Genomic DNA, 25,386 nt, shown 5'->3' on the forward strand with positions numbered 1-25,386 from the left:
AGGGACAGACACAGAATTGTTACTCAGGGACACAGAATTGTTACTGAGGGACACAGAACCGTTACTTAGGGCCACAGAAACGTTACTCAGGGACACAGAATTGTTACTGAGGGCCACAGAACCGTTACTTAGGGCCACAGAAACGTTACTTAGGGACACAGAATTGTTACTCAGGGACAGACACAGAATTGTTACTCCGGGACACAGAATTATTACTGAGGGCCACAGAACCGTTACTTATGGCCACAGAAACGTTACTCGGACACAGAATTGTTACTGAGGGCCACAGAACCGTTACTTAGGGCCACAGAAACGTTACTTAGGGCCACAGAATTGTTACTCAGGGACAGACACAGAATTGTTACTGAGGGACACAGAATTGTTACTGAGGGCCACAGAACCGTTACTTAGGGCCACAGAAATGTTACTTAGGGACACAGAATTGTTACTCAGGGACAGACACAGAATTGTTACTCCGTGACACAGAATTGTTACTGAGGGCCACAGAACCGTTACTTAGGGCCACATAATTGTTACTCAGGGACAGACACAGAATTGTTACTCAGGGACACAGAATTGTTACTGAGGGACACAGAACCGTTACTTAGGGCCACAGAAACGTTACTCAGGGACACAGAATTGTTACTGAGGGCCACAGAACCGTTACTTAGGGCCACAGAAACGTTACTTAGGGACACAGAATTGTTACTCAGGGACAGACACAGAATTGTTACTGAGGGACACAGAATTGTTACTGAGGGCCACAGAACCGTTACTTAGGGCCACAGAAACGTTACTCGGACACAGAATTGTTACTGAGGGACACAGAATTGTTACTCAGGGCCACATAATTGTTACTCAGGGACAGACACAGAATTGTTACTCAGGGACAGACACAGAATTGTTACTCAGGGACACAGAATCGTTGAATTAAAGAGTATGTCAGACAACACGCAGAGGAGTGGCAGAGGAGGCAATGTTTTAGGAGCGAGCAGACGTGGCAGCAGAGGAAGGGGTCGAGGCAGCACTAGTCGCAGCCAGAGGCCAGTGCTCCCGGTGTCATCCAGCGGTCGTGTCTCCACCGACAACCCTGCCGTCATCGATTGGTTGGCTCGGTCGTCTTCCTCTTCCCAGGTCACCTCTGACACCTACAGCCAACGGTCGGTGGGTACGTCAGACACAACCGTTAGTTGGCATGGCCCGGGAGCAAGCCCACTGAAATCACGTGTCCTCTACCTGCCCCTGTCCTTTGCTGTTCCCTCACCAAGCGAAGTATCGCATGCTGTGGGCTCAGCCCCACTGTACAGTGAGGAAGAGCTAACAGAGGGCGGTCAGGAACGGGGGGAGACATCCGCCTTTTCAGCAGCCAGGCGAAGAAGTACTGGCGAGGAGAGTGGCTCGGTAGCCGGTCTAGAGACAGGTCTGTCTCCTGACCCAGACGCAGCCGAGGGGGCTAGTAGTGAGGCGGAGACCCTAATTGATGATGATGAGGCTGATCGCACTTGGCAGCCTCGTCGTCATCAGGCAATTTCTTCCGCATCATCAGGAGAAGAGGGTGCCAGCTTGGCAGCGAGCGAAACAGTCGGTGGGTTGCCCAGGAGGCAGCAGGGTCGCAGCAGTGTCAGTGGAGCCAAACGGCCACGGAGTACAGCACCAGCTCCACTGCAGCCAACCACCACGGCCAGTAGTGGTGCCGGTGCGCACGGAGGAAGTATCAGTCAGCCAGTGAGGAGTAGCGGGGGCAAAGTTTCCTACTCGGCGGTGTGGCAATTTTTCGTCAAGCCGCCCGAGGAAGTAAACGTAGCCGTATGTCGACTATGTGGCCAGAAAGTCAAGCGTGGCCAGGGGGCCCATGTTGGGACTACAGCGTTGCGTCAGCATATGCAGCGTCGCCATTTGGTGGCCTGGGAAAACCGTGATAAAGATACGGCGGTTCTGCCTGACCCAGCCCCCGCTCCATCACCCGCTCCGTTACTTGCTCCGTCACCCGACGTCAATCGCCCTCTATCAGCCAGTCAAGGCTCCAACACCTCTGCTGAGGGGAGTTGTCGCTCGTTGGCATCTTCCGCTCGTTCAGATGCTCCTTCTCCTGCTACTCCTCTTCACGGATTCCGTCAGCAGTCTTTCTTGGAATCCGTTTCCAAGAGACAACAGTTTGCGAGCACGCACCCGACGGTGCAAAAGCTGAACGTCCTCCTGTCCAAGTTGCTGGTGCTGCAGTCCCTCCCTTTCCAACTGGTGGACTCAGCACCTTTCCGAGAAATGATGGCTTGTGCCACGCCGCGGTGGAGAGTGCCAAGCCGGCATTTCTTCGCCAAAAAGGCAGTGCCAGCCCTGCATTCACATGTAGAAGAGATGGTGGGCCAGTCTTTGAGCATGTCGGTCTCTGCCAAAGTGCACGGCAGCGCCGACGTGTGGAGCTGTAACTACGGTCAGGGACAGTACATGTCATTTACGGCACACTGGGTGAACGTGGTGCCGGCACAGCCGCACCAGCAACTTGGACAGGTCACGACGCTTTTGCCTCCACGTTTGCATGTCCTTGGTCCAGCAAACATGTCCGCCTCTACCACCTCTTCTTCCGCCGTGTCCTCAGCCGCCACCCCCGTGCCAAGTCCCATTACCCGACCGGCATATCACATGTGCAGGGCGCAACGGTGTCACGCTGTGCTGCACCTGGTATGCCTTGGCGAACGTAGTCACACAGGGGAGGAACTTCTGAGTGTAATGAACAGAGAAATCGACAGATGGCTGTCTCCGCGCAAACTGAAAATCGGAACCATGTTGACCGACAACGGAAAGAACATGGTGTCTGCTCTGCGTCAAGGAAGGTTGTGCCATGCGCCATGCATGGCTCACGTGTTCAATCTGGTTGTCAAGCGGTTCCTAAAATCCACCATCCCACTGCAAGACATCCTTAAAATGTCACGTAAACTTTGCATGCATTTCAGCCATTCCTACACCGCAAAGCACACCCTCCTTGAGCTGCAGCGGCAGAACGGAATTCCACAGCATCGCCTGATCTGCGACGTTGCAACAAGGTGGAATTCAACCCTACACATGTTAGACCGCCTTTACGAGCAACGAAAGGCCATCACCGATTTCCTGATGTTACAAGCGGATAAAGGTACTCCCCTGTGTAACTTCGATGTCAGCCATTGGCAGCTCATGCGTGACACCTGCCGCTTGCTCAGGCCCTTTGAGGAGGCCACGCTATTCGTGAGTCGGCAGGACTATGGGATGAACGACGTCATTCCTCTGTTGCACGTCCTGGAACAAATGCTGTTAACAATGGCTGGTCAGGGTGCGGTAGACGTGGCGCACAGATCTCAACGCCACATGACCCCTGTGGGGGCAGGACAGGAAGAAGAGGAGGAGGTAGAGGAGGACATTTGTGCTCAGGAATTATTGAGTGAAATGGGTGGTTTTTCCACTCAGCGGACAGGAGTGGAGGAGCAGGAGCATCTGGTAGAGGAGGAGGAGGAGACAGAGGACCCAGACGCACCGTGGCAGTATGCTGTGGAGATGGAGGCAGGGAGTCCCTCGCATTCCTTGGCGCAAATGGCCCATAGCATGCTCGTTTGCTTGCGTAGCGACAGCCGAATAATAACCATCAGACAGAGGGATGACTTTTGGCTGTCCACCTTGTTGGACCCTCGCTACCGTTCCAAAATGGTGGCCTTTTTCACACCTGCTGAGAGGGAGGCCAAAATTACGTACTATAAAAACCACCTATGTAGTCAGTTGGTCTCTGCCTTTCTGCGCCAACGTCCATCCTCAGACACTGTGGGCCCTGTGCGCTCGCGTTCCGCTGCCATGGCAGCAGGGGAGGGGTGGGGTGGTAGGAGCAGTGGCAGCTCCACCAGCAGCGGCTGCCTCAGTCTGCAGTCGATGATGAGTAGCTTTCTTCACCAGCGCAGTGAGGAAACTACTAATCAGCCGCAGCAGCAGCAGCAGCATCAGGTGGACCTGGAGCAGGAGCTCAAACAACAGGCTTGGGCCTACTTGGACAGCACCCTGCCAAGCGAGGTAGACAATCCCCTTGACTACTGGGCAACGAAACTTGACCTTTGGCCCCAACTAGCTGAATTTGCCCTTGAAAGGCTGTCATCGGAGCGCGTGTTTAGTGCGGCAGGAGGTATTGTAACTCCGCGGAGGACACGACTGTCCACCCAAAGTGTGGAGAGACTCACGTTTGTGAAAATGAATCAGGCGTGGATTAGTCTGGATTTCAAACCACCAGTTCCTGACACAACTGACTAAATCCGCCATGAATCATGCCCCAAACATGTGCCACTTTCAGGTCTCCGCACACTGCTGCTGGGTTCCATTTTGTCATAGGGTGCTGGCAGATTACGGGCCTCCCATAGCTGCTGCCAGGCCCCTAATCTGCCATGGGCCCCTGTACCGCCTCCTCACGCTGCTGCAAGGTCCACAGTGTCTCATGGGTCCCTGTACCGCCTCCCATTGCTGCTGCCAGGCCCCTAATCTGCCATGGGCCCCCGTACCGCCTCCTCATGCTGCTGCCAGGTCCACAGTGTGTCATGCCATGTGCCACTTTCAGGTCTCCTCACACTGCTGCTGGGTTCCATTTTGTCATAGGATGCTGGCAGATTACGGGCCTCACATTGCTGCGGCCAGGCCCCTAATCTGCCATGGGCCCCTGTACCGCCTCCTCACGCTGCTGCAAGGTCCACAGTGTGTCATGCCATGTGCCACTTTCAGGTCTCCTCACACTGCTGGTGTGTTTCATTTTGTCATAGGGTGCTGGCAGATTACGGGCCTCCCATAGCTGCTGCCAGGCCCCTAATCTGCCATGGGCCCCTGTACCGCCTCCTCACGCTGCTGCAAGGTCCACAGTGTGTCATGCCATGTGCCACTTTCAGGTCTCCTCACACTGCTGGTGTGTTTCATTTTGTCATAGGATGCTGGCAGATTACGTGCCTCACATTGCTGCGGCCAGGCCCCTAATCTGCCATGGGCCCCTGTACCGCCTCCTCACGCTGCTGCCAGGTCCACAGTGTGTCATGGGTCCCTGTACCGCCTCCCATTGCTGCTGTCTCCAACGCCACACTCTGCCATGTGCCACTATCAGGTCTCCTCACACTGCTGCTGGGTTCCATTTTGTCATAGGATGCTGGCAGATTACGGGCCTCACATTGCTGCGGCCAGGCCCCTAATCTGCCATGGGCCCCTGTACAGCCTCCTCACGCTGCTGCAAGGTCCACAGTGTGTCATGCCATGTGCCACTTTCAGGTCTCCTCACACTGCTGGTGTGTTTCATTTTGTCATAGGATGCTGGCAGATTACGTGCCTCACATTGCTGCGGCCAGGCCCCTAATGTGCCATGGGCCCCTGTACCGCCTCCTCACGCTGCTGCCAGGTCCACAGTGTCTCATGGGTCCCTGTACCGCCTCCCATTGCTGCTGTTTCCATCGCCACACTCTGCCATGTGCCACTTTCAGGTCTCCTCACACTCCTGCTGGTTTCCATTTTGTCATAGGTTGCTGGTAGATTACAGGCCTCCCATAGGTGCTGCCAGGCCCCAAATCTGCCATGGGCCCCCGTACCGCCTCGTCACGCTGCTGCTGGGTCCACAGTGTGTCATGGGTCCCTGTACGGCCTCCCATTGCTGCTGTTTCCATCGCCACACTCTGCCATGTGCCACTTTCAGGTCTCCTCACACTCCTGCTGGTTTCCATTTTGTCATAGGTTGCTGGCAGATTACAGGCCTCCCATAGGTGCTGCCAGGCCCCAAATCTGCCATGGGCCCCCGTACCGCCTCGTCACGCTGCTGCTAGGTCCACAGTGTGTCATGGGTCCCTGTACGGCCTCCCATTGCTGCTGTTTCCATCGCCACACTCTGCCATGTGCCACTTTCAGGTCTCCTCACACTCCTGCTGGTTTCCATTTTGTCATAGGTTGCTGGCAGATTACAGGCCTCCCATAGGTGCTGCCAGGCCCCAAATCTGCCATGGGCCCCCGTACCGCCTCGTCACGCTGCTGCTGGGTCCACAGTGTGTCATGGGTCCCTGTACCGCCTCCCATTGCTCCCACTCTGCCATGTGCCACTTTCAGGTCTCCTCACACTCCTGCTGGTTTCCATTTTGTCATAGGTTGCTGGCAGATTACAGGCCTCCCATAGGTGCTGCCAGGCCCCAAATCTGCCATGGGCCCCCGGACCACCTCGTCACGCTGCTGCTGGGTCCACAGTGTGTCATGGGTCCCTGTACCGCCTCCCATTGCTCCCACTCTGCCATGTGCCACTTTCAGGTCTCCTCACACTCCTGCTGGTTTCCATTTTGTCATAGGTTGCTGGCAGATTACAGGCCTCCCATAGGTGCTGCCAGGCCCCAAATCTGCCATGGGCCCCCGGACCGCCTCGTCACGCTGCTGCTGGGTCCACAGTGTGTCATGGGTCCCTGTACCGCCTCCCATTGCTCCCACTCTGCCATGTGCCACTTTCAGGTCTCCTCACACTCCTGCTGGTTTCCATTTTGTCATAGGTTGCTGGCAGATTACAGGCCTCCCATAGGTGCTGCCAGGCCCCAAATCTGCCATGGGCCCCCGTACCGCCTCGTCACGCTGCTGCTGGGTCCACAGTGTGTCATGGGTCCCTGTACCGCCTCCCATTGCTCCCACTCTGCCATGTGCCACTTTCAGGTCTCCTCACACTCCTGCTGGTTTCCATTTTGTCATAGGTTGCTGGCAGATTACAGGCCTCCCATAGGTGCTGCCAGGCCCCAAATCTGCCATGGGCCCCCATACCGCCTCGTCACGCTGCTGCTGGGTCCACAGTGTGTCATGGGTCCCTGTACCGCCTCCCATTGCTCCCACTCTGCCATGTGCCACTTTCAGGTCTCCTCACACTCCTGCTGGTTTCCATTTTGTCATAGGTTGCTGGCAGATTACAGGCCTCCCATAGGTGCTGCCAGGCCCCAAATCTGCCATGGGCCCCCATACCGCCTCGTCACGCTGCTGCTGGGTCCACAGTGTGTCATGGGTCCCTGTACGGCCTCCCATTGCTGCTGTTTCCATCGCCACACTCTGCCATGTGCCACTTTCAGGTCTCCTCACACTCCTGCTGGTTTCCATTTTGTCATAGGTTGCTGGCAGATTACAGGCCTCCCATAGGTGCTGCCAGGCCCCAAATCTGCCATGGGCCCCCGTACCGCCTCGTCACGCTGCTGCTAGGTCCACAGTGTGTCATGGGTCCCTGTACCGCCTCCCATTGCTGCTGTCTCCATCGCCACACTCTGCCATGTGCCACTTTCAGGTCTCCTCACACTCCTGCTGGTTTCCATTTTGTCATAGGGTGCTGTATGGCCTCCCATTGCTGCTGCCTCCACCGCCACACTGTGGCTCCAAACACTGGTTTTGGCCCCGTGACTGGCCAAATGAGTGAAGTGTGCAGTGATTCTAAGATCGACGGCACTCATCTGCATGTCATACTGACTGACAGTATTATTTCTCTTCCCCAGCAGACTCCAAGGGCATTTAAATTAAAGGTACAGTGTTCTGCACTAATATAAAGTCTCTCTGAAGCCTAGAAACACCCTTTTTTAAGTTAAATTCACAGCGAATATATTCGACTCAAATCAAATTTTTTCCACGAATTCGCCGAATCAGTCGAATCGAATTTTTGAATACTTCGCTCATCTCTAGTCAGAAGGTTTGTTACCTCCATGCATTCTATATATGAAGGTAAATACCCTTCTCTGTGCAGCAGCCCCCCCCCAATACTCACCTGAGCCCCATCCTGATCCAGCAATGTGCTCAAGATCCTCTGCAGTCTGGGGTCTCTCCCTCCTCATTGGCTGAGACAGGAGCAGGGGCCATTGGCTCCTGCTGCTGTCAATCATGGCCAGTGAGCCAATAAGGGAGAGGGGACTTTGTGGACACACAGAGCAGCGGCTTGCTCCTGAGCCTGCTTGGATGCCCCATAACAAGCTGCTTACTGTGGGGACAATCATCAGGAAGGAGGGGCCAGGAGCGCCTTTGGGGGACCCGAGAAGAGGAGGATCCAGGCTGCTCTGTGCAAACCATCACACACAGTAGTAAGTATGACATGTTTGTTTTAAAAGAAAAAAAATGTTGCCTTTACAATCACTTTAAGTCTTGTTTACTAATCGACACGACACCCTCCGACACCCACAGACCATAAACAAAGCAAAAGTGACAGCAAATAACCAACCCAACTATAATACACTGTGTACAAATGGAGGGAAGCTGACATACACCGGGCAGAATCAGGGGAGCAGAGATGGGGGAACAGGATGCAGGAAACCAGAATCAAGGAAAGTATATGTAGTGATCCCCCCGTAGGGGCTGCTTAAGTTTGTTCACTCCGCCACTCTGCCTCTCAACCCCAAGAACTGTCTCAGCCCCAACTGACACCCCTGACAATAGTGAAGTACAAGGACCAATGAAAAGCACACACGGTATAATAAACACAGAGATCAGCTTTACTGTAAGACCTCTATGGGAAGTAATAAACATGAACAACAGGTATATGTTTGGAGAATCAAGAGAACAGCAAATCCTGAGACCGGAAGCAATATAACTCACTTTTACACTCAGGCTGCTTTCAGGGGATTCCAACCGTGAATAACCCCAAGAGCAGAGGAAACACTTACATGGGACCTCAAAATGGGTCTAAACCCCTTTACATAAACTCAGCTCTATGATGTCCAAGCAGGAGGAGAGCAGAAGGATGACTCTCTGTGGTGTCAGACTTCTCCCTTCTAACCCCCGACACCACAAGCCCAATAGGCAAACACTGCGCCCAACTGATGCTTCATAGCTACTTTCCAAGGTAGAGCTATTCCCTCCCACACCATGCAATATAGAGGCCTGAATACGCATGCGCGTGCCCGTATGGCACCAGTAACTTCAGTCTCTTGGTAACTGGATGAATGTTGGGGTCTTCAGCGAGACACTTTCATTGGTGCACTTAAACTCCTTAAACACTTAAAGTATAATTGTAATCCTGTGGCAGTATGTGTGCCGTGTTCCTGTCATCTGACAGTGGGAGAAATCCCTCTCACCAGATCCTGTGACTAAGGCCCAAACCATGGTCCTGGAAATGACCGGCTCCTGTGGTCACCTCACCATGAGCCCTTCACACTGTCGGTGTAGGCACTGTACTGTAGACCACATCTCTCAGGTTGGATGTTCCTTTGTCTGATCCAGATCACCAAGCATGCAGTGCACTGCCCATAAGCACTTCTTTCCCAGGTCCAATCTCTCTCCTGCCACATGCAATCTCCCCCTCCTCAGGAGAAACCCCCAAGATGGATCCCTCCACTCTGCTCTCCCTAAGCATGATGGCTTTCGTAGTTCTTTTTTAATTCTATCTCCATATCAGCCTATAAGGCCGTTTCTGTTCAAGACTCCATCGTCCACAATGCTTTGCACCTGCACTTCCTGTTTGACAGAGTCCTTGTCATTGGCTCCTTTAATGGCTCTTATTATTGGCTCTCTCACTCTCTTACAGTCTGAGAGGAGAAGGGGGGGCTGAAATCCCTCACTGCTTTGTCTGTGTCAGGGCAAGTGTCAGGTTACACAGGAGAGGCCAGTCAGCAGATCACAGCCATGAGACAGGATTAATATCTCCTGCTACACATACAAGATACAGGACACAGGATCCAGCAGGGAAGCGGCTCACAGGCAGAACACTGAGGAACTGATGAAAACTATGGGGGGATTATATACCTTCCCAGCAGCCAGCATCAGGTGGAGCCTCATTACTGACACCTTCTGTCTACTGGGAGACACAGCAATGTCTCCTCTCTACTTCCTCCTGACTTACCTCACCCAGAGCTTCCTGTCTGTACCTGACATCACTTCCTGTCTGTACCTGACATCACTTCTTGTCTGTAACTGACATCACCTCCCGTCTGTACCTGACATCACTTCCTGTCTGTATCTGACATCACTTCCTGTCTGGGTAGAAGGGCACTCACCACCTGGTGGAGCTCAGAGGAACTGCAGCTCCAAGAAATGTCTCATAGTTTGAACCTTATTGTTTCCAAGTGTACTTGAATGATCATGTCCATGTCTGGCAGATTCCAGGACTCTTCAGCGTGGCAGTGAGGTGATGACTCCGGAACACTCTCTGGGTTCCATTACCAGACACTGCAATTATACCCGACTGCAGGAGCCACCATCTCCTTTCCTACAGTGAAAGTATAATTGTGACATCAGCAGAGAGGTAGTGGGAGGGTGGGATCAGGTAAGTACCACCACTGACCACCAATGCTGGGCTGGGGGTACACTTTATTCTCACTGACACCAACAATGGGGCTTATTTTATCTCACTGACTCCAACAATGGGGCTTATTATATCTCACTGACACCAACAATGGGGCTTATTTTATCTCACTGACACCAACAATGGGGATTATTTTATCTCACTGACTCCAACAATGGGGCTTATTATATCTCACTGACACCAACAATGGGGCTTATTTTATCTCACTGACACCAACAATGGGGATTATTTTATCTCACTGACACCAACAATGGGGATTATTTTATCTCACTGACACCAACAATGGAGCTTTTTTTATCTCACTGACATCAACGATGGAGCTTATTTTATCTCACTGACACCAATGATGGATGTCAAGGAAATCATGCCCACGGTGACTGGGTAGCTGGAGTGAGATCCTTGATTGGTGGAGAAGGAATGAGGGTGGGGCTTTCTCTGAATTCTCTAGAATTCTCATCTGCTGACAATTGATGGACTGATCTGAATTCTGTGTGAAATATATCTGGTTGTTAATGATTGGCTGGAAATCAGGCGGTCACACCCCTAACCGATGACTCCTCATCTGTCGGCAGGTTTCCCCACTGACAGCTGAATGTCCACAAAAGAATTGTCAGCAATTACAAATTGTGGAAAACCCCTCAGAATGTCTCTGAGAAGAAATGATATTTTATCTTCTCTCCAACTCAGACTATATTTGTCTTAGACGTAAGAGGCCCAAAATCCCGAGTCCCTGTCAGGTCTGAGCTCCAGCCGGATACAATCACCTTCTCCACTCACATAGTTTGCTTTTGTAAATGAAGTGAGTACAGAATTGAGGAAAGCGAGGACACCCGGCAACAATGGGATTCTGTCCTATCTCCTGCACCCGGAGCAAATGAACAACATGTACCAGCCTTCCCAGCCCCATCAATGTACACTGTGGAGGCATCTTGTATGTAGACTCTGGATTCAACAAACCAGCAGCCTGGCCATTCAGGAACATACCATTGTTCAGCTCTGGGGGGGGGAACAAACATCTCTCATGGGAAGGAGCTCTGGGGAGTCAACAGACCAATCTTTCATCTATACATATGTTTCCATCTCTCCACATCACTCCATTCTTTTTCTGGACAAAACCATTATAAATATCAGCGACAGATTTACAAATCTAGGATTTTACAATGAGAACACAATGTCACAAGGGATCTATAAAAGATTTTATCCGGACACAAGATCCCATTGTAAGAAAGGAATTCTGAATATGAACAGCGACTGTTATGTGGGATCCCATTATATTCAGTGCGGGGAAATGTATCTTTTATATTTTACTGAAACCTTAGATAATAAATTACATTTATGTCCCAGAAATTCACTTTACTGTATTTTTAACTGAAATTGTACCTTTCATAAATCATTGCACTAATATTGTGTAAAATAATCAAAAATCATAAAACATCAGAACTACTAACAATTTATCCTCTAGTGTGTCTGCTGTTGTGAAGAAATATATATAATATTTGGGGGATTTAAGTAATTTTAAGGTAGAAATTATTTTTAAAACATGTAAACAAAAGAATTAAAAATGTCTCCAGGACTCCATGGACCCCTTCATTCCACACAGTCTCCAGGAACCGGGAAACCACAGAGAAACCAAGTGTCCCCCGACTTCCTCTCCAGGCTGGGATGTCACCCTGGTTGGGGGCCCCCTACAGTAGAAGAAGCAGACTGCACCTGCCTACATCTTCTTTATGCTTTGTCTGATCAGGATGGCGGTCATTTCTCCCTGAACATGGAGCCCCCTAAACACGAGGTAAACGTGGTGCAGCATTGAGCCCCGTCCAGCTGTAGTGTAGACTTTGACAGGCTGCAGGCAGCGGGGCTGGACACTGTACCTGTGCCTACCAGGTGTATTATAATGCCAGCATTACACCCACAGGGGCTGGACCCCCCATGTACAAGGGGCCTAAGAGATACCATCAGCTGGTGTCCCATTCCATCAGACCCCTATAACTGGAAGAGGACATGTTTGGGGGGATGTGTTGTAGAAGAACCCAGACCACGGTATTGTGCGATGAAATTATAATTCAACTTTATTAATCATATATATGTGACACTTTAACAACAGAAGAAAAGAGATAAATTGTTTACATTTCAAGGATCTATTTATACCATTTATATCATCTATGCTAAGAAACTGATTAACATATGACACACCCCTCATTAATACCAGCCCCGCCCACTTATGTGACCCTCCAAACATCCAAATCCCTGTAAATTCCCAGAAGACACTTTCATGTTTTATCCATAACAAGCTGATTGGGTACAAGAGAACCCCGAGCCCCTCCTGCTCATTCCCACACAACAAGTCCATGTCACCATCTACAAGGTGAGAGGACCTGAAGGAGAACAAGACCAGGACCACCAGGACCATCGCCTGACTGAAGCCATGCTCACATTTCTTTCTAATGCTGCTTCTATGGTCTCCTCAGATACGGATTTGTCAGATGTACATTAGTGGAACCCTTTCACTCCGGCCAATGTAAGGTTTCCATCAGCAGCAGCACGGCCTTATAGCTACAGCACCCGGGGGTTGTCTACATTTGTTAGGCCAACTGTCAGCTTTCTGGTGGAAGTGATTCAGCCGCACTGAAGGTCCTCCCCCCACCATGTATACCGGGCTCAGCTGTCCCTCCTGCAAGCCCAAGACAGACATGGTGGGTGTCAGTGGTGAGGGCAGAAGGAGATCAGCAAACATCTGATCTCTGATCTCCCCTTCAGTGAATGAATGTGGGAGGTGGGAGATTATGTCATTTCTGGGTTCAGCGCTGTCATTCTTCAGTCACTATGGTTTGAGAAGGAGCTGATTAGGCATGATCTGTGCTTGAACATCTTTCTTAGGGTACAGAGGTAACATTAGGGGTCTAATAATGTTCTGATGTCTCTTTAAAGAGGACCTGTGACCAGAAATATGTACCACAGGGGGGCTATCAACCCCCTATATGACAGAAGCCATGTTAAGTGTAAAAAGAGATGAAAAAAATTTAAGTAACATTATAAAAATAAAAACCCATAAAACAAATCACACGACACATTTTACATATCATTGCACAAGCGAGAGTGAGAACAATAATTCTGAGGCCATTGTTCACGGGTAACTATCTGAACTGATAACCTATAAAGGCTCTTAAAGCGTCAAACTGAAGTTTGTCACCATTTCACAAGTACACACAGTTTATAAAGTTTGACATGTTTGGTATCTATATACTTGATGCCAACCCCATATTTTATAATTTCACCAAATTGGGTCATATATTGTGTTCTTTGTGCACTAACATTATCTATTTTACAGAAAATATGTATTTGATAAACAGCTGTGCTAATATTCTGTGACATGAAAAATGGCAACTACCACTATTATATTCTCCAGAGTCTCTGATTTCAGAAAATAAAAGAAATGTTTGGGGTTTTAACTAATCATATGGCCTAAAATGTGAATATAACTTAAAAAAGCAAAATAATCTCTGGCAGTAAAAGAAAATACAGCAATATATAATATTTCAAAATCAAAACTATGGTAGCAACTAATGGCTTAAGAAGCAAACCCACCATATTACTCAACCAGGTTCCAACTAAACCCATCCAAAACATTGGATCCCACCTCCTCCCACCCAGGTTCCTGTTGGAACTCCTTTACCTTGTGCAGATATCCCCTTCTGAGATCCTCATGATCTAATATAAATGTACAACACTCTCTATCTGACACCATTTGTAGACTCCACCTTGGTCTGCCAAGAGATAGTCAGCTGCCATGCAGTTCTGTGACACCACCTTAGGTGGTGGAGCCACTTCTGCTGTCAGCTCTGCTATACCATCAATGGTGTCATTGGTTACCTGATCCGTGACTCCAGTACACCGGTTCATCTTACATATCTTAGATTCCCCATCCCGTCTATGAAGGGCTCACTGCATAAAGCATCTCCAATCCAGAGAAAATGTTTCTTCTCACTGGAAGGCCAGGGGAGTATTGGGAGAGATTGAGGCTTTCCCTTACAGATATGGGGGGGGGGGGCAACATAACCTCAAGTACAGCTATGGGTGGAATTGAAGGGAAGCCATTTTTAGGGTACTCCTTCCACAAAAGAAGCAAATGTTATCTGGAAGGACTAGGAATCCATTGGACCAATGGGGATTAAACATTCTGCAATTACATTGAGAAACCATGAAATGTTACTGGCCTGTGATTGGCTCTCCTATTGTTAGTGAAGTGAGACTCCCTTTGTTGGTGTAATTAATGGAAAGAAACCATGTGAAATGTTTCTTCCAAATCCAAAAAGGTGACCCCCTTGGGTAAGTACCCATCCTAATATTCCTGATATGAGTTTGTAGTCCCTGCTATACAGGAAACACGTGGGCAATCATTTACACCTTTTACAGCAGGACAGTAAATATCAGAACACAATTCAAACAGAAGACCAACAGCAGGAAGTCTGCTAACTGAATGTGTAATGCAATCTGTCATTAGCATTCCCAGAGTTCCCTCTGCAACATAGTTGTATCAGTTGTTGGTCCTGTCTGTAGATCTGTTATTTCCCACCTTCTGTAACAGGGTGACAACCCTGATCATTCTGCAGGAACATTACACAGCAGCGTTGTCCCCCTGTACAGGGAAGTCTTAGATAGATTATAAGTAAGACACACAACAAGTAAAGTCCAACTTCAGCTAACTCTTCTACAGCAGTTACAGCAACAGGTTCTCTATAAGGTTCAACCCCCCATATGAATGGAAGATGACAGTTGTAAGCACCCCCAGCAGTGTTATATGGTGTTTCCCAACCATCCAACTTTCATTTTGTCAAATAGCTTGGCCTTTTACAGGAAGCAGAAAAAAACTGGGAGGGTCAACAGGTAATAAAAAAGTTACAAGGGGAGACTCGGAAAAACAAAAACGTTTATGCTAATGACAGATTGCACCATTTATGTAATTATTGATTTTGGCCATTGTTACACTGTGGCGCCGATGTCTTAACTCGTCCATTCAGAGTCATTAAGGTGAACCCCAATAAGAGGAATTTCAGTCTCCCAGAAGAAGTGGTAGGAATATGACCGCACACTTAGCACTTTGTAAGTTCAGATCTCTTGCAGTTGTACCGTGTGAATAGTTTATGGAGAGGAGCAATAGCTGGACAGAAAAAAAAAAAGATAACAAGGACATCCAATCTTCACCTGATAGAATCCCTTTTGAGAAAACCAGATGAAACACAAGTGGCCAGCTGGGATTAGGTGGTACTGTTGAATATGTCCCCTAAAACAGCATTAACTCCATGTTGGATGGCCTACAGCAGCTTAAGAAGTTACTCTCTAACCAAACAGAGACCTCTATCTGGCTGGTATCTCAGCTACAGACCTGCCTGGAAAGATGTCATCCATGAGAGGAGATGGAACATGGAAAGGAGGCATTGATCATGGGAGAGGAGGTGGAACATGTAATAGGAAGTGTGGACACGGTGGGCTTAGCTGGAACCCTCAAGCCTAGCTTATGATGTATCAATTCTCAAAAGAACATGGAATGGACTCTCCTAATGAGGTTTCAGAGGCTTGGCAAGAAGCCATTGGACCCCATCCTAGACTCTGGTACTGAGGCATTGTTGGTCATGTATTGGTTGGTCAGATTCTGTCAATGAAGAAAACGCATGGGAACATAGCTCAGTTAGTGAATGATGAAAATGAATTACATGTTCAGTCAATGCTCCATAAAAAAGGATAAAGATGAGGAAAACAGTTCAGTCATTGCTGCTTATCTGAAAAAAATGTCCAAAGGTAAAATATTCACAGGCCTTCTAGGAGTGTTCCTGATGGACATAAGCACTAAACCCAATGCATCCGAACATTAAATTCCTGATTGTTCACAGATTTTTTTTTCTAAGCAGCATTTTGTCTTTTTATGTCTTCCGTCATTTGTGGGAAGACATTGGGGCTGTGAACCTAATGAGACAGCTTCAACTTCTTTAATATTGTCCAATCTTCTGGATTTTCATTTATGCAGCTCAAGCTTGTGAATCCTCTGGTGACAGATAAGCCCGGCATTACCTGTAAAAGCTTTGTCACATTCTGAACATTGATATGGCTTCTCTCGAGTGTGGATCCTCTGGTGTGTGATAAGATGTGCCATCCGTGTAAAAGCTTTGTCACATACAGAACACTGATATGGCTTCTCTCTGGTGTGGATCCTTTGGTGTGTGATAAGATGTGACTTCCATGTAAAATCTTTCTCACATTCTGAACATTGATATGGCTTCTCTCCAGTGTGGATCCTCTGGTGTATGATAAGATGTGACATCCGTGTAAAAGCTGTCTCACATTCTGAACATTGATATGGCTTCTCTCCAGTGTGGACCCTCTTGTGTATGATAAGCTCTGCCTTGGTTGTAAAACATTTGTCACATTCAGAACACTGGTATGGTTTCTCTCCAGTGTGAATCCTCTGGTGTCTGATAAGATGTGACTTCTGTGTAAAAGCATTGTCACATTCTGAACACTGATATGGCTTCTCTCCAGTGTGAGCCCTCTGGTGTGCTTTAAGACTTGACTTGTGTGTGAAAGCTTTGTCACATTCTGAACATTGATATGGCTTCTCTCCAGTATGAACCCTCTCATGTAAGACAAGGTAATCCCTCCGTTTAAAAGTTTGATCACATTTAGAACATTGATATAGCATCTCTCCAGTGTGGATCCTCTGGTGTGCTATGAGATCTGACTTCTGTGTAAAAGCTTTGTTACATTCAGAACACTGATGTGGCTTCTCTCCAGTGTGGATCCTCTGATGTCTGATAAGGCGTGACTTCCATATAAAAGCTTTGTTACATTCAGAACACTGATATTGCTTCTCTCCAGTGTGAACCCCCTGGTGTGCTATAAGATGTGACTTCTGTGTAAAAGCTTTGTCACATGCAGAACATTGATATGACTTCTCTCCAGTGTGAATCCTCTGGTGTGTGATAAGCTGTGATTTCCATGTAAAAGCTTTATCACATTCAGAACACTGATATGGCTTCTCTCCAGTGTGAATCCTCTGGTGTGTGATATGTTTTGCCTCCATTGTAAAATCTTTGTTACGTTCCAAACAAGAAATAGCTTGAAATGACTCCTCTTATGTATACTTGGGTTGGACTTTACTGTAAAGCAATTGTCACTTCCAGAACACTGAAATTACTTTTCTCATGTTGTCCTCTGAGGTTGGATCAGTGTTGAAGAGGACCCAAAGCACTTATGACATTTAGAACACGGATATAACTTGTGTCCTGTGTGAATCCTCCAGTGAACTGCAATAAAAACTTTCAGTCAATTAAGACACCCAGATGTTTGGTTTGTATTCACGAAGACCAGCATGATCGAAAACATGGTTCATCAATCCACCTGTACAGACAAAAAAATAAAAATCAGAATTCTATATAAAGGGCTAAAGTTCTTTTTAATTTTTAATGATTATTATTAAATATATCATATATATCATCGTGGGCTGTGTCAGCTTCATGGTTGTCCTCAAAGGCCAGTTGTAATTGTAAGAGTAGATGTCCAGAGCACCTCACCCCCCCCCCCCCCCCCCATTACATCAGATGTCAAGAACCTCACACCCTCAGGTGAGAAAAATGTAAATGAGCAGCTGAGAGAAGAGCTAAAAACACTAATACCCCCACAAATCTATCCTAGACATTCGATCTAAAATGTAACAATTGCAACTAGAAAACCCTCAACTGAGGGAAGAGATAATGACACCAAAGATACAAATGGAGCTCAACAATCAGGAAAGAGAATCAAAGGGGATGTTTTATACAAAGTACCCATCAAGGAACAACAGACCGGTGAGACCAATCAGCTTCCGAAATGTAACAAGACAAAGACCAGCAATAGCCAAGACAACTCTACTAATCCTGAGACCACAAATAGTGATGGCCGAACACCCCCCTGTTCAGGTCGCGGTCAAACATCCGAACCTACAGAATGTTCTACAGTAAATGTCGAACACAAAGAACTGAGAGGTGTCTTACCGCATCTGAGTATGAAGATACCGCTCAGTTACTAATATCCGGCATGAGTTATATGATGAAATCACGGTGTATTTTAGTAGTGAGACATTCATTCATGTTCCTGGTGTCAGTGGGGTTCCCCACTGACAGCTGAATGTCAAAAGAATTGTCAGCATTGCCCAACAATTAATAAAAACATCTTGTTGTCCCCCCTCTCATCCACACCAAGCCCTTCGGGTCTGGTATGGATTTTGAGAGGAACCCTCCATGCCATTGTCCCCACAAAATTCATATCAGACCCTTATCCAAGAAAGCAGCTGGGCAGGTCAGGAAAGGGGGGGCAAGTGCCCCCCTCCTGAACCATACCAGGCCACATGCCCTCAACATGGGGGGGTGCTTTGGGCCGGGAGCCCCCCAAACCTCCTTGTCCACATATTGATGGGGACAAAGGCCTCTTTCCCACAACTGTAGCCTGTGGTTGTGGGGGTCTGCAGCCTGGGGGGCTTATTGGAATCTGGAAGCCCCCTTTAACAAGGGGACCCCAAGATCCCGGCCCCCTCCACCTATGTGAATGAGTAGGCGGTATATGGTACTGCTACCCATTCACAAAAAAAATTGTAAAAAGTGATAGGACAAAGTCTTTGAAAAGTCCTTTATTAAAAATAAACATTTAAAAAATGTCCCCCAAAGTAGCTCCAACATCAATCATGATGCCACCACCACCGCTACCCAAAAAAGGGGAAAAAAAGCTCCGCTTGCGACACTGGCTCCTGGCTGTCTGACAGCTGCGCCCCTGACAACAGTTTTCATATACCCCGCCCCCTTGTGACATCACCACGCACTGTGATTGGTCAAAGTATTACACCTGACTTGTGATTAGGTGCATTGCTTTGTCCAATCACAATGCACTGTCAGGGCACAGTGCATTGTGGGGCATGGTGGGCAAACAGCCCACTGAACACCCGTACCGTTTGTGTTTGCCGAACACACGAACGGCCCATGTTCAAATCAAACTTAGGTTCAACTCGAACATGAAGCCCATCCCTACAAACAAACATCAAACCACAAGAACAGCCAACAAACTCTGGATTCTTTTTGTTATTAATAGACTCCAATGGGAAATATCTAAACACCAAACGGCTCTTCCCAGGAACAAGAGACAACAAAATTCAAGTCCAACAACTGAACAAGCGATAGGAGTCATCAATGATCCGTATTTCACCAACCCCAAACATATCATCATACACACCGACCCAAACATATCATCATACACACCGACCCAAACATATCATCATACACACCGACCCAAACATATCATCATACACACCGACCCAAACATATCATCATACACACCGACCCAAACATATCATCATACACACCGACCCAAACATATCATCATACACACCGACCCAAACGTATCATCATACACACCGACCCAAACATATCATCATACACACCGACCCAAACGTATCATCATACACACCGACCCAAACGTATCATCATACACACCGACCCAAACATATCATCATACACACCGACCCAAACATATCATCATACACACTGACCCAAACATATCATCATACACACCGACCCAAACATATCATCATACACACCGACCCAACATATCATCATACACACCGACCCAAACATATCATCATACACACCGACCCAAACATATCATCATACACACCGACCCAAACATATCATCATACACACCGACCCAAACATATCATCATACACACCGACCCAAACATATCATCATACACACCGACCCAAACATATCATCATACACACCGACCCAAACATATCATCATACACACCGACCCAAACATATCATCATACACACCGACCCAAACATATCATCATACACACCGACCCAAACATATCATCATACACACCGACCCAAACGTATCATCATACACAACGACCCAAACATATCATCATACACACCGACCCAAACATATCATCATACACACCGACCCAAACGTATCATCATACACACCGACCCAAACATATCATCATACACACAGACCCAAACATATCATCATACACACCGACCCAAACATCCTCCAGGGACAAAAGGAAGCCTCTGAGAATAAACTATTACAACTAACAGAGACCGCACAACAAAAATGTCCTCACTCCAACATCATACTGTCCTCCCTAATTCCAAGGATGGACATAACAAACAATAGAAAACTCAGCGAATCAACACAGAGCTGGCAGATAAAACCAGGTCAGAGCCTACCATTCACCTGACACAACATCATTCCATCATGACCCAACACCTCTATGACTACAAACACCTCAACTAACAAGGGGGCAGTCAACTAGCAAGAGAACCCAAAGACATTGTACTGAATGGAACCCACAACCCGGGATCTGGCACAAACTATCTCAGATGGACACAATGGGGCTGATTTACTAAAACTGGAGTGTGCAAAATCTGGGGCAGCTGTGCATGGGGGCCAATCAGGTTCTGACTTCAGCTTGTTCAATGAAGCTTTGACCATAAACCTGGAAGCTGATTGGTTCCTATGCAGAGCTGCACCAGATTTTGCACTCTCCAGTGTCTCATTGTCATCATAGGCCGTGTCCAGAATGACCACCCATCCCCCCTTATCAGCTGGCTTCAATGTTATATCTCACCTTGCTGCTAATGATGGCAATGCACCTTTCTCCTCAATGGTCCCATTATTAGGATATGACCCCAGAGTTCCTGATTATAGACTGTCATACGTCACCATCTTTATCATCCAAATGAAGGAACATTTCTGCTGCTGCATATGTAGTGGGTGGTGGAAACTTCCATTTTGTCTGTCAACCTCAGACAGACCTACTCAGTGGTGTGACTACAGATGATCCCTCAATATCACCTCTCCAAGAATAATGTCCCTTCTATCTAATATTCCTGAAACATCTATACAAGTCCTGTGCCAACAAAAACTTCTTCATGATACCTTTAGGGCTAAAGCCCAAACCTTTCCCCAGAAGGTCCATCTTACCCGATGTCAGTCCAGCTGAGGAGAAGGTGAGAATTCCGTCTATTTCTGTTGATGATGAATCATCTGTTGGGATGGTTGGATGAGTGGGAGATCCCTTGTTGCAGCGTTGATGTTTCCTACCTCCCCTGTGGCCGGATCTCTGCTGTTTCCTTGATTCTGATGGACAATATGAGGTCGGTGTTGTCCCTCTATAGATCCTAATAAAGTGCCTCCAGCAGAGGAGGGAAGTGATGGGTCAGAGGCTGTAGAAGAAGCTCTAGTGAGCAGTCTAGATGGACGAGGTGAGTCTTGTGTAGGTGGTGCTCCAAGAGTACGCCTGATTAGTAGACATTTAGATGTTGGACTCCTTCAGCTGCTCGGCTGACAATGCAGACTGCAGTGTAGACTCCACCTCTGTGATCTGTACAGCCAGACCAGGTTCTTCCTTCTGGAGAAAGGAAACTGGAGAACAATGGAGCTCTTGTTTAGGACTTGTGTAAACAGACCACTGGACTCCTCCCTGTCCACAAACAGACCACTGGACTCCTCCCTGTCCACAAACAGACCATTGGACTCCACCCTGTCCACAAACAAAGCCGGGGTCAGTTTACCTCCTAGCCCCCCATATAATAAGCTGTGCTTTCTAATGTTCAGCTAAAGTTATCTTTTTACATAGACAAGACAGTTGTCTTTTTAGGAACTTCTCAGGAGGACTTTGATCTGGTGTCATTTACCCAAAAAAAACCCTTCCCCTCCTCCACTAAGAACACCCCCTTCTCCCCCCCACAGAGGAAACCCCTCCCCCACTAAAGACACCCTCTCCACTGAGGATACTCCATTCCTCTCCTTTCCTCCTCTGAAGACACTCCTCCCCCTCCTTTCCTGCACTGGTGTTGACACCCCTCCCCCACTAAAGACACCCTCTCCACTGAATATACTCCATTCCCCTCTTTTCCTCCTCTGAAGACACCCCTCCCTCTCCTTTCCTGCACTAGGGACACCCTTCCCCCTCCCCTTCTGAGGACACTCTCTCCCCTAGTGTTGTCACCCCTTCCCCACTCAAGACACTCTTTCCACTGAGATCATCCCTTCCAGTTTAACATGTTGCCACCCGGCCTATAGCCAGATGGCAGCCGGGCGAAAAGCTCGTCCCTCCGGGTTTACGCCATATGGCAAAAATAAAAAAAAATTATGAATTTTTTTTTTTTTGTGCTGTCACCAGTCAGTGTCCCTGATCACCGCCATGACAGTTATATGATAATTCTGTACTGCACTGGTGACAGTATATAAAAAAATAGTGAAAATAATTTTTTTTTAATTTCTTCAATTTCCAAAAAATTATGACAAAAAAGTTACAACTTCAAAAAACTCGCCATGCCTCTTATGAAATATGTCACACTGTCTACTTTGCAAAAAGAGGTAATTTGGGGGATATCTGTACCGTCCTGACATTTGGGGGATATCTGTACTGTCCTGACATTTGGGGGATATCTGTACCGTCCTGACATTTGGGGGATATCTGTACTGTTCTGACATTTGGGGGATATCTGTACTGTCCTGACATTTGGGGGATATCTGTACTGTCCTGACATTTGGGGGATATCTGTACCGTCCTGACATTTGGGGGATATCTGTACTGTCCTGACATTTGGGGGATATCTGTACTGTTCTGACATTTGGGGGATATCTGTACTGTTCTGACATTTGGGGGATATCTGTACTGTTCTGACATTTGGGGGATATCTGTACTGTCCTGACATTTGGGGGATATCTCTACTGTCCTGACATTTGGGGGATATCTGTACCGTTCTGACATTTGGGGGATATCTGTACCGTCCTGACATTTGTGGTATATATGTACTGTCCTGACATTTGGGGGATACCTGTACCGTCCTGACATTTGGGGGATACCTGTACCGTCCTGACATTTGGGGGATATCTGTACTGTTCTGACATTTTGGGGGGATATCTGTACCGTCCTGACATTTGTGGTATATATGTACTGTCCTGACATTTGGGGGATACCTGTACCGTCCTGACATTTGGGGGATACCTGTACCGTCCTGACATTTGGGGGATATCTGTACTGTCCTGACATTTGGGGGATATCTGTACTGTCCTGACATTTGGGGGATATCTGTACTGTCCTGACATTTGGGGGATATCTGTACCGTCCTGACATTTGGGGATATCTGTACTGTCCTGACATTTTGGGGGGATATCTGTACCATCCTGACATTGGGGGATATCTGTACCGTCCCGACATTTGGGGGATATCTGTACTGTCCTGACATTTGGGGGATATTTGTACTGTCCTGACATTTGGGGGATATCTGTACTGTCCTGACATTTTGGGGGGATATCTGTACCGTCCTGACATGTGGGGGATGTCTGTACTGTCCTGACATTTGGGGGATATCTGTACCGTCCTGACATTTGGGGGATATCTGTACTTTCGTGACATTTGGGGGATATCTGTACTGTTCTGATATTTGGGGGATATCTGTACTGTTCTGACATTCTTGTACTGCACTGGTGACTGTATATAAAAAAATAGTGAAAATATTTTTTTTTTAATTTCTTCAATTTCCAAAAAATTATGACAAAAAAGTTACAACTTCAAAAAACTCGCCATGCCTCTTATGAAATATGTCACACTGTCTACTTTGCAAAAAGAGGTAATTTGGGGGATATCTGTACCGTCCTGACATTTGGGGGATATCTGTACTGTCCTGACATTTGGGGGATATCTGTACTGTTCTGACATTTGGGGGATATCTGTACTGTTCTGACATTTGGGGGATATCTGTACTGTCCTGACATTTGGGGGATATCTCTACTGTCCTGACATTTGGGGGATATCTGTACCGTTCTGACATTTGGGGGATATCTGTACCGTCCTGACATTTGTGGTATATATGTACTGTCCTGACATTTGGGGGATACCTGTACCGTCCTGACATTTGGGGGATACCTGTACCGTCCTGACATTTGGGGGATATCTGTACTGTTCTGACATTTTGGGGGGATATCTGTACCGTCCTGACATTTGTGGTATATATGTACTGTCCTGACATTTGGGGGATACCTGTACCGTCCTGACATTTGGGGGATACCTGTACCGTCCTGACATTTGGGGGATATCTATACTGTCCTGACATTTGGGGGATATCTGTACTGTCCTGACATTTGGGGGATATCTGTACTGTCCTGACATTTGGGGGATATCTGTACCGTCCTGACATTTGGGGATATCTGTACTGTCCTGACATTTTGGGGGGATATCTGTACCGTCCTGACATTGGGGGATATCTGTACCGTCCCGACATTTGGGGGATATCTGTACTGTCCTGACATTTGGGGGAAATTTGTACTGTCCTGACATTTGGGGGATATCTGTACTGTCCTGACATTTTGGGGGGATATCTGTACCGTCCTGACATGTGGGGGATGTCTGTACTGTCCTGACATTTGGGGGATATCTGTACCGTCCTGACATTTGGGGGATATCTGTACTTTCGTGACATTTGGGGGATATCTGTACTGTTCTGATATTTGGGGGATATCTGTACTGTTCTGACATTCTTGGACCTCAAGAAAATAGATTGGCTGTCAGTACTTCAGGATTGATCAATATTCTGATATATCACATAGCTTGTGAACTCTATAACTTCCCTACAGACTAAATCATAAATAATAATTTGGGTTATTTTCACCAAAGACATGTAGCAGAATACATCTCGGCCTAAATGTATAAAGAACAATTATTTATTTGCAAACTTTTATAACAGACACAAAGAAAAACGTGTTTTTTTTTAATTTTCAGTCTTTTTTTGTTAATTTAGCAAAAAATAAAAACCACCAAAAGAAAGTTCTAGTTGTGTGAAGAAAATTATAAAATTTTAGTTTGGGTACAATGTTGAATGACCGTGCAATTGTCATTCAAAGTGTGAGAGCGCTGAAACCTGAAAATTGGCCTGGGCAGGAAGGGGGTAAAGTGCTCGGTATGGAAGGGGTTAGGAAGCTCTGGGTAGTTCTGGTTATTAAGGATACGTGTGAATGTGGTAAAACCTTGAGATTGGAAATAATATTTGGCCTTGCTCCAAATTCTGTCAATCAGTGCTAG

General features: G+C 47.5%; 2 protein-coding genes across 2 annotated transcripts in view; one reads left to right on the forward strand and one right to left on the reverse strand.

Annotated features, from left to right (window-relative positions):
• LOC149461839 (uncharacterized) overlaps positions 1-25,386 on the forward strand; it is a 108,145-nt gene that overhangs the window by 65,436 nt on the left and 17,323 nt on the right. The window lies entirely within an intron of this gene.
• Positions 15,009-17,763, reverse strand: LOC149461841 (uncharacterized). Its single transcript, XM_089677637.1, has one exon. The coding sequence runs from the start codon at positions 17,346-17,348 to the stop codon at positions 16,284-16,286; it is 1,065 nt and encodes a 354-aa protein (XP_089533763.1). The 5' UTR covers positions 17,349-17,763; the 3' UTR covers positions 15,009-16,283.

This window comes from Staurois parvus, unplaced genomic scaffold (assembly GCF_062004578.1).
Source record: "Staurois parvus isolate SC_StPar_1 unplaced genomic scaffold, SC_StPar_1.0 ptg000191l, whole genome shotgun sequence".
NCBI lineage: Eukaryota > Metazoa > Chordata > Amphibia > Anura > Ranidae > Staurois > Staurois parvus.

Coding starts and splice junctions, on each gene's coding strand:
- LOC149461841 (XM_089677637.1), bottom strand. CDS start 17,348: ATGGAGGCAAAACATATCACACACCAGAGGATTCACACTGGAGAGAAG.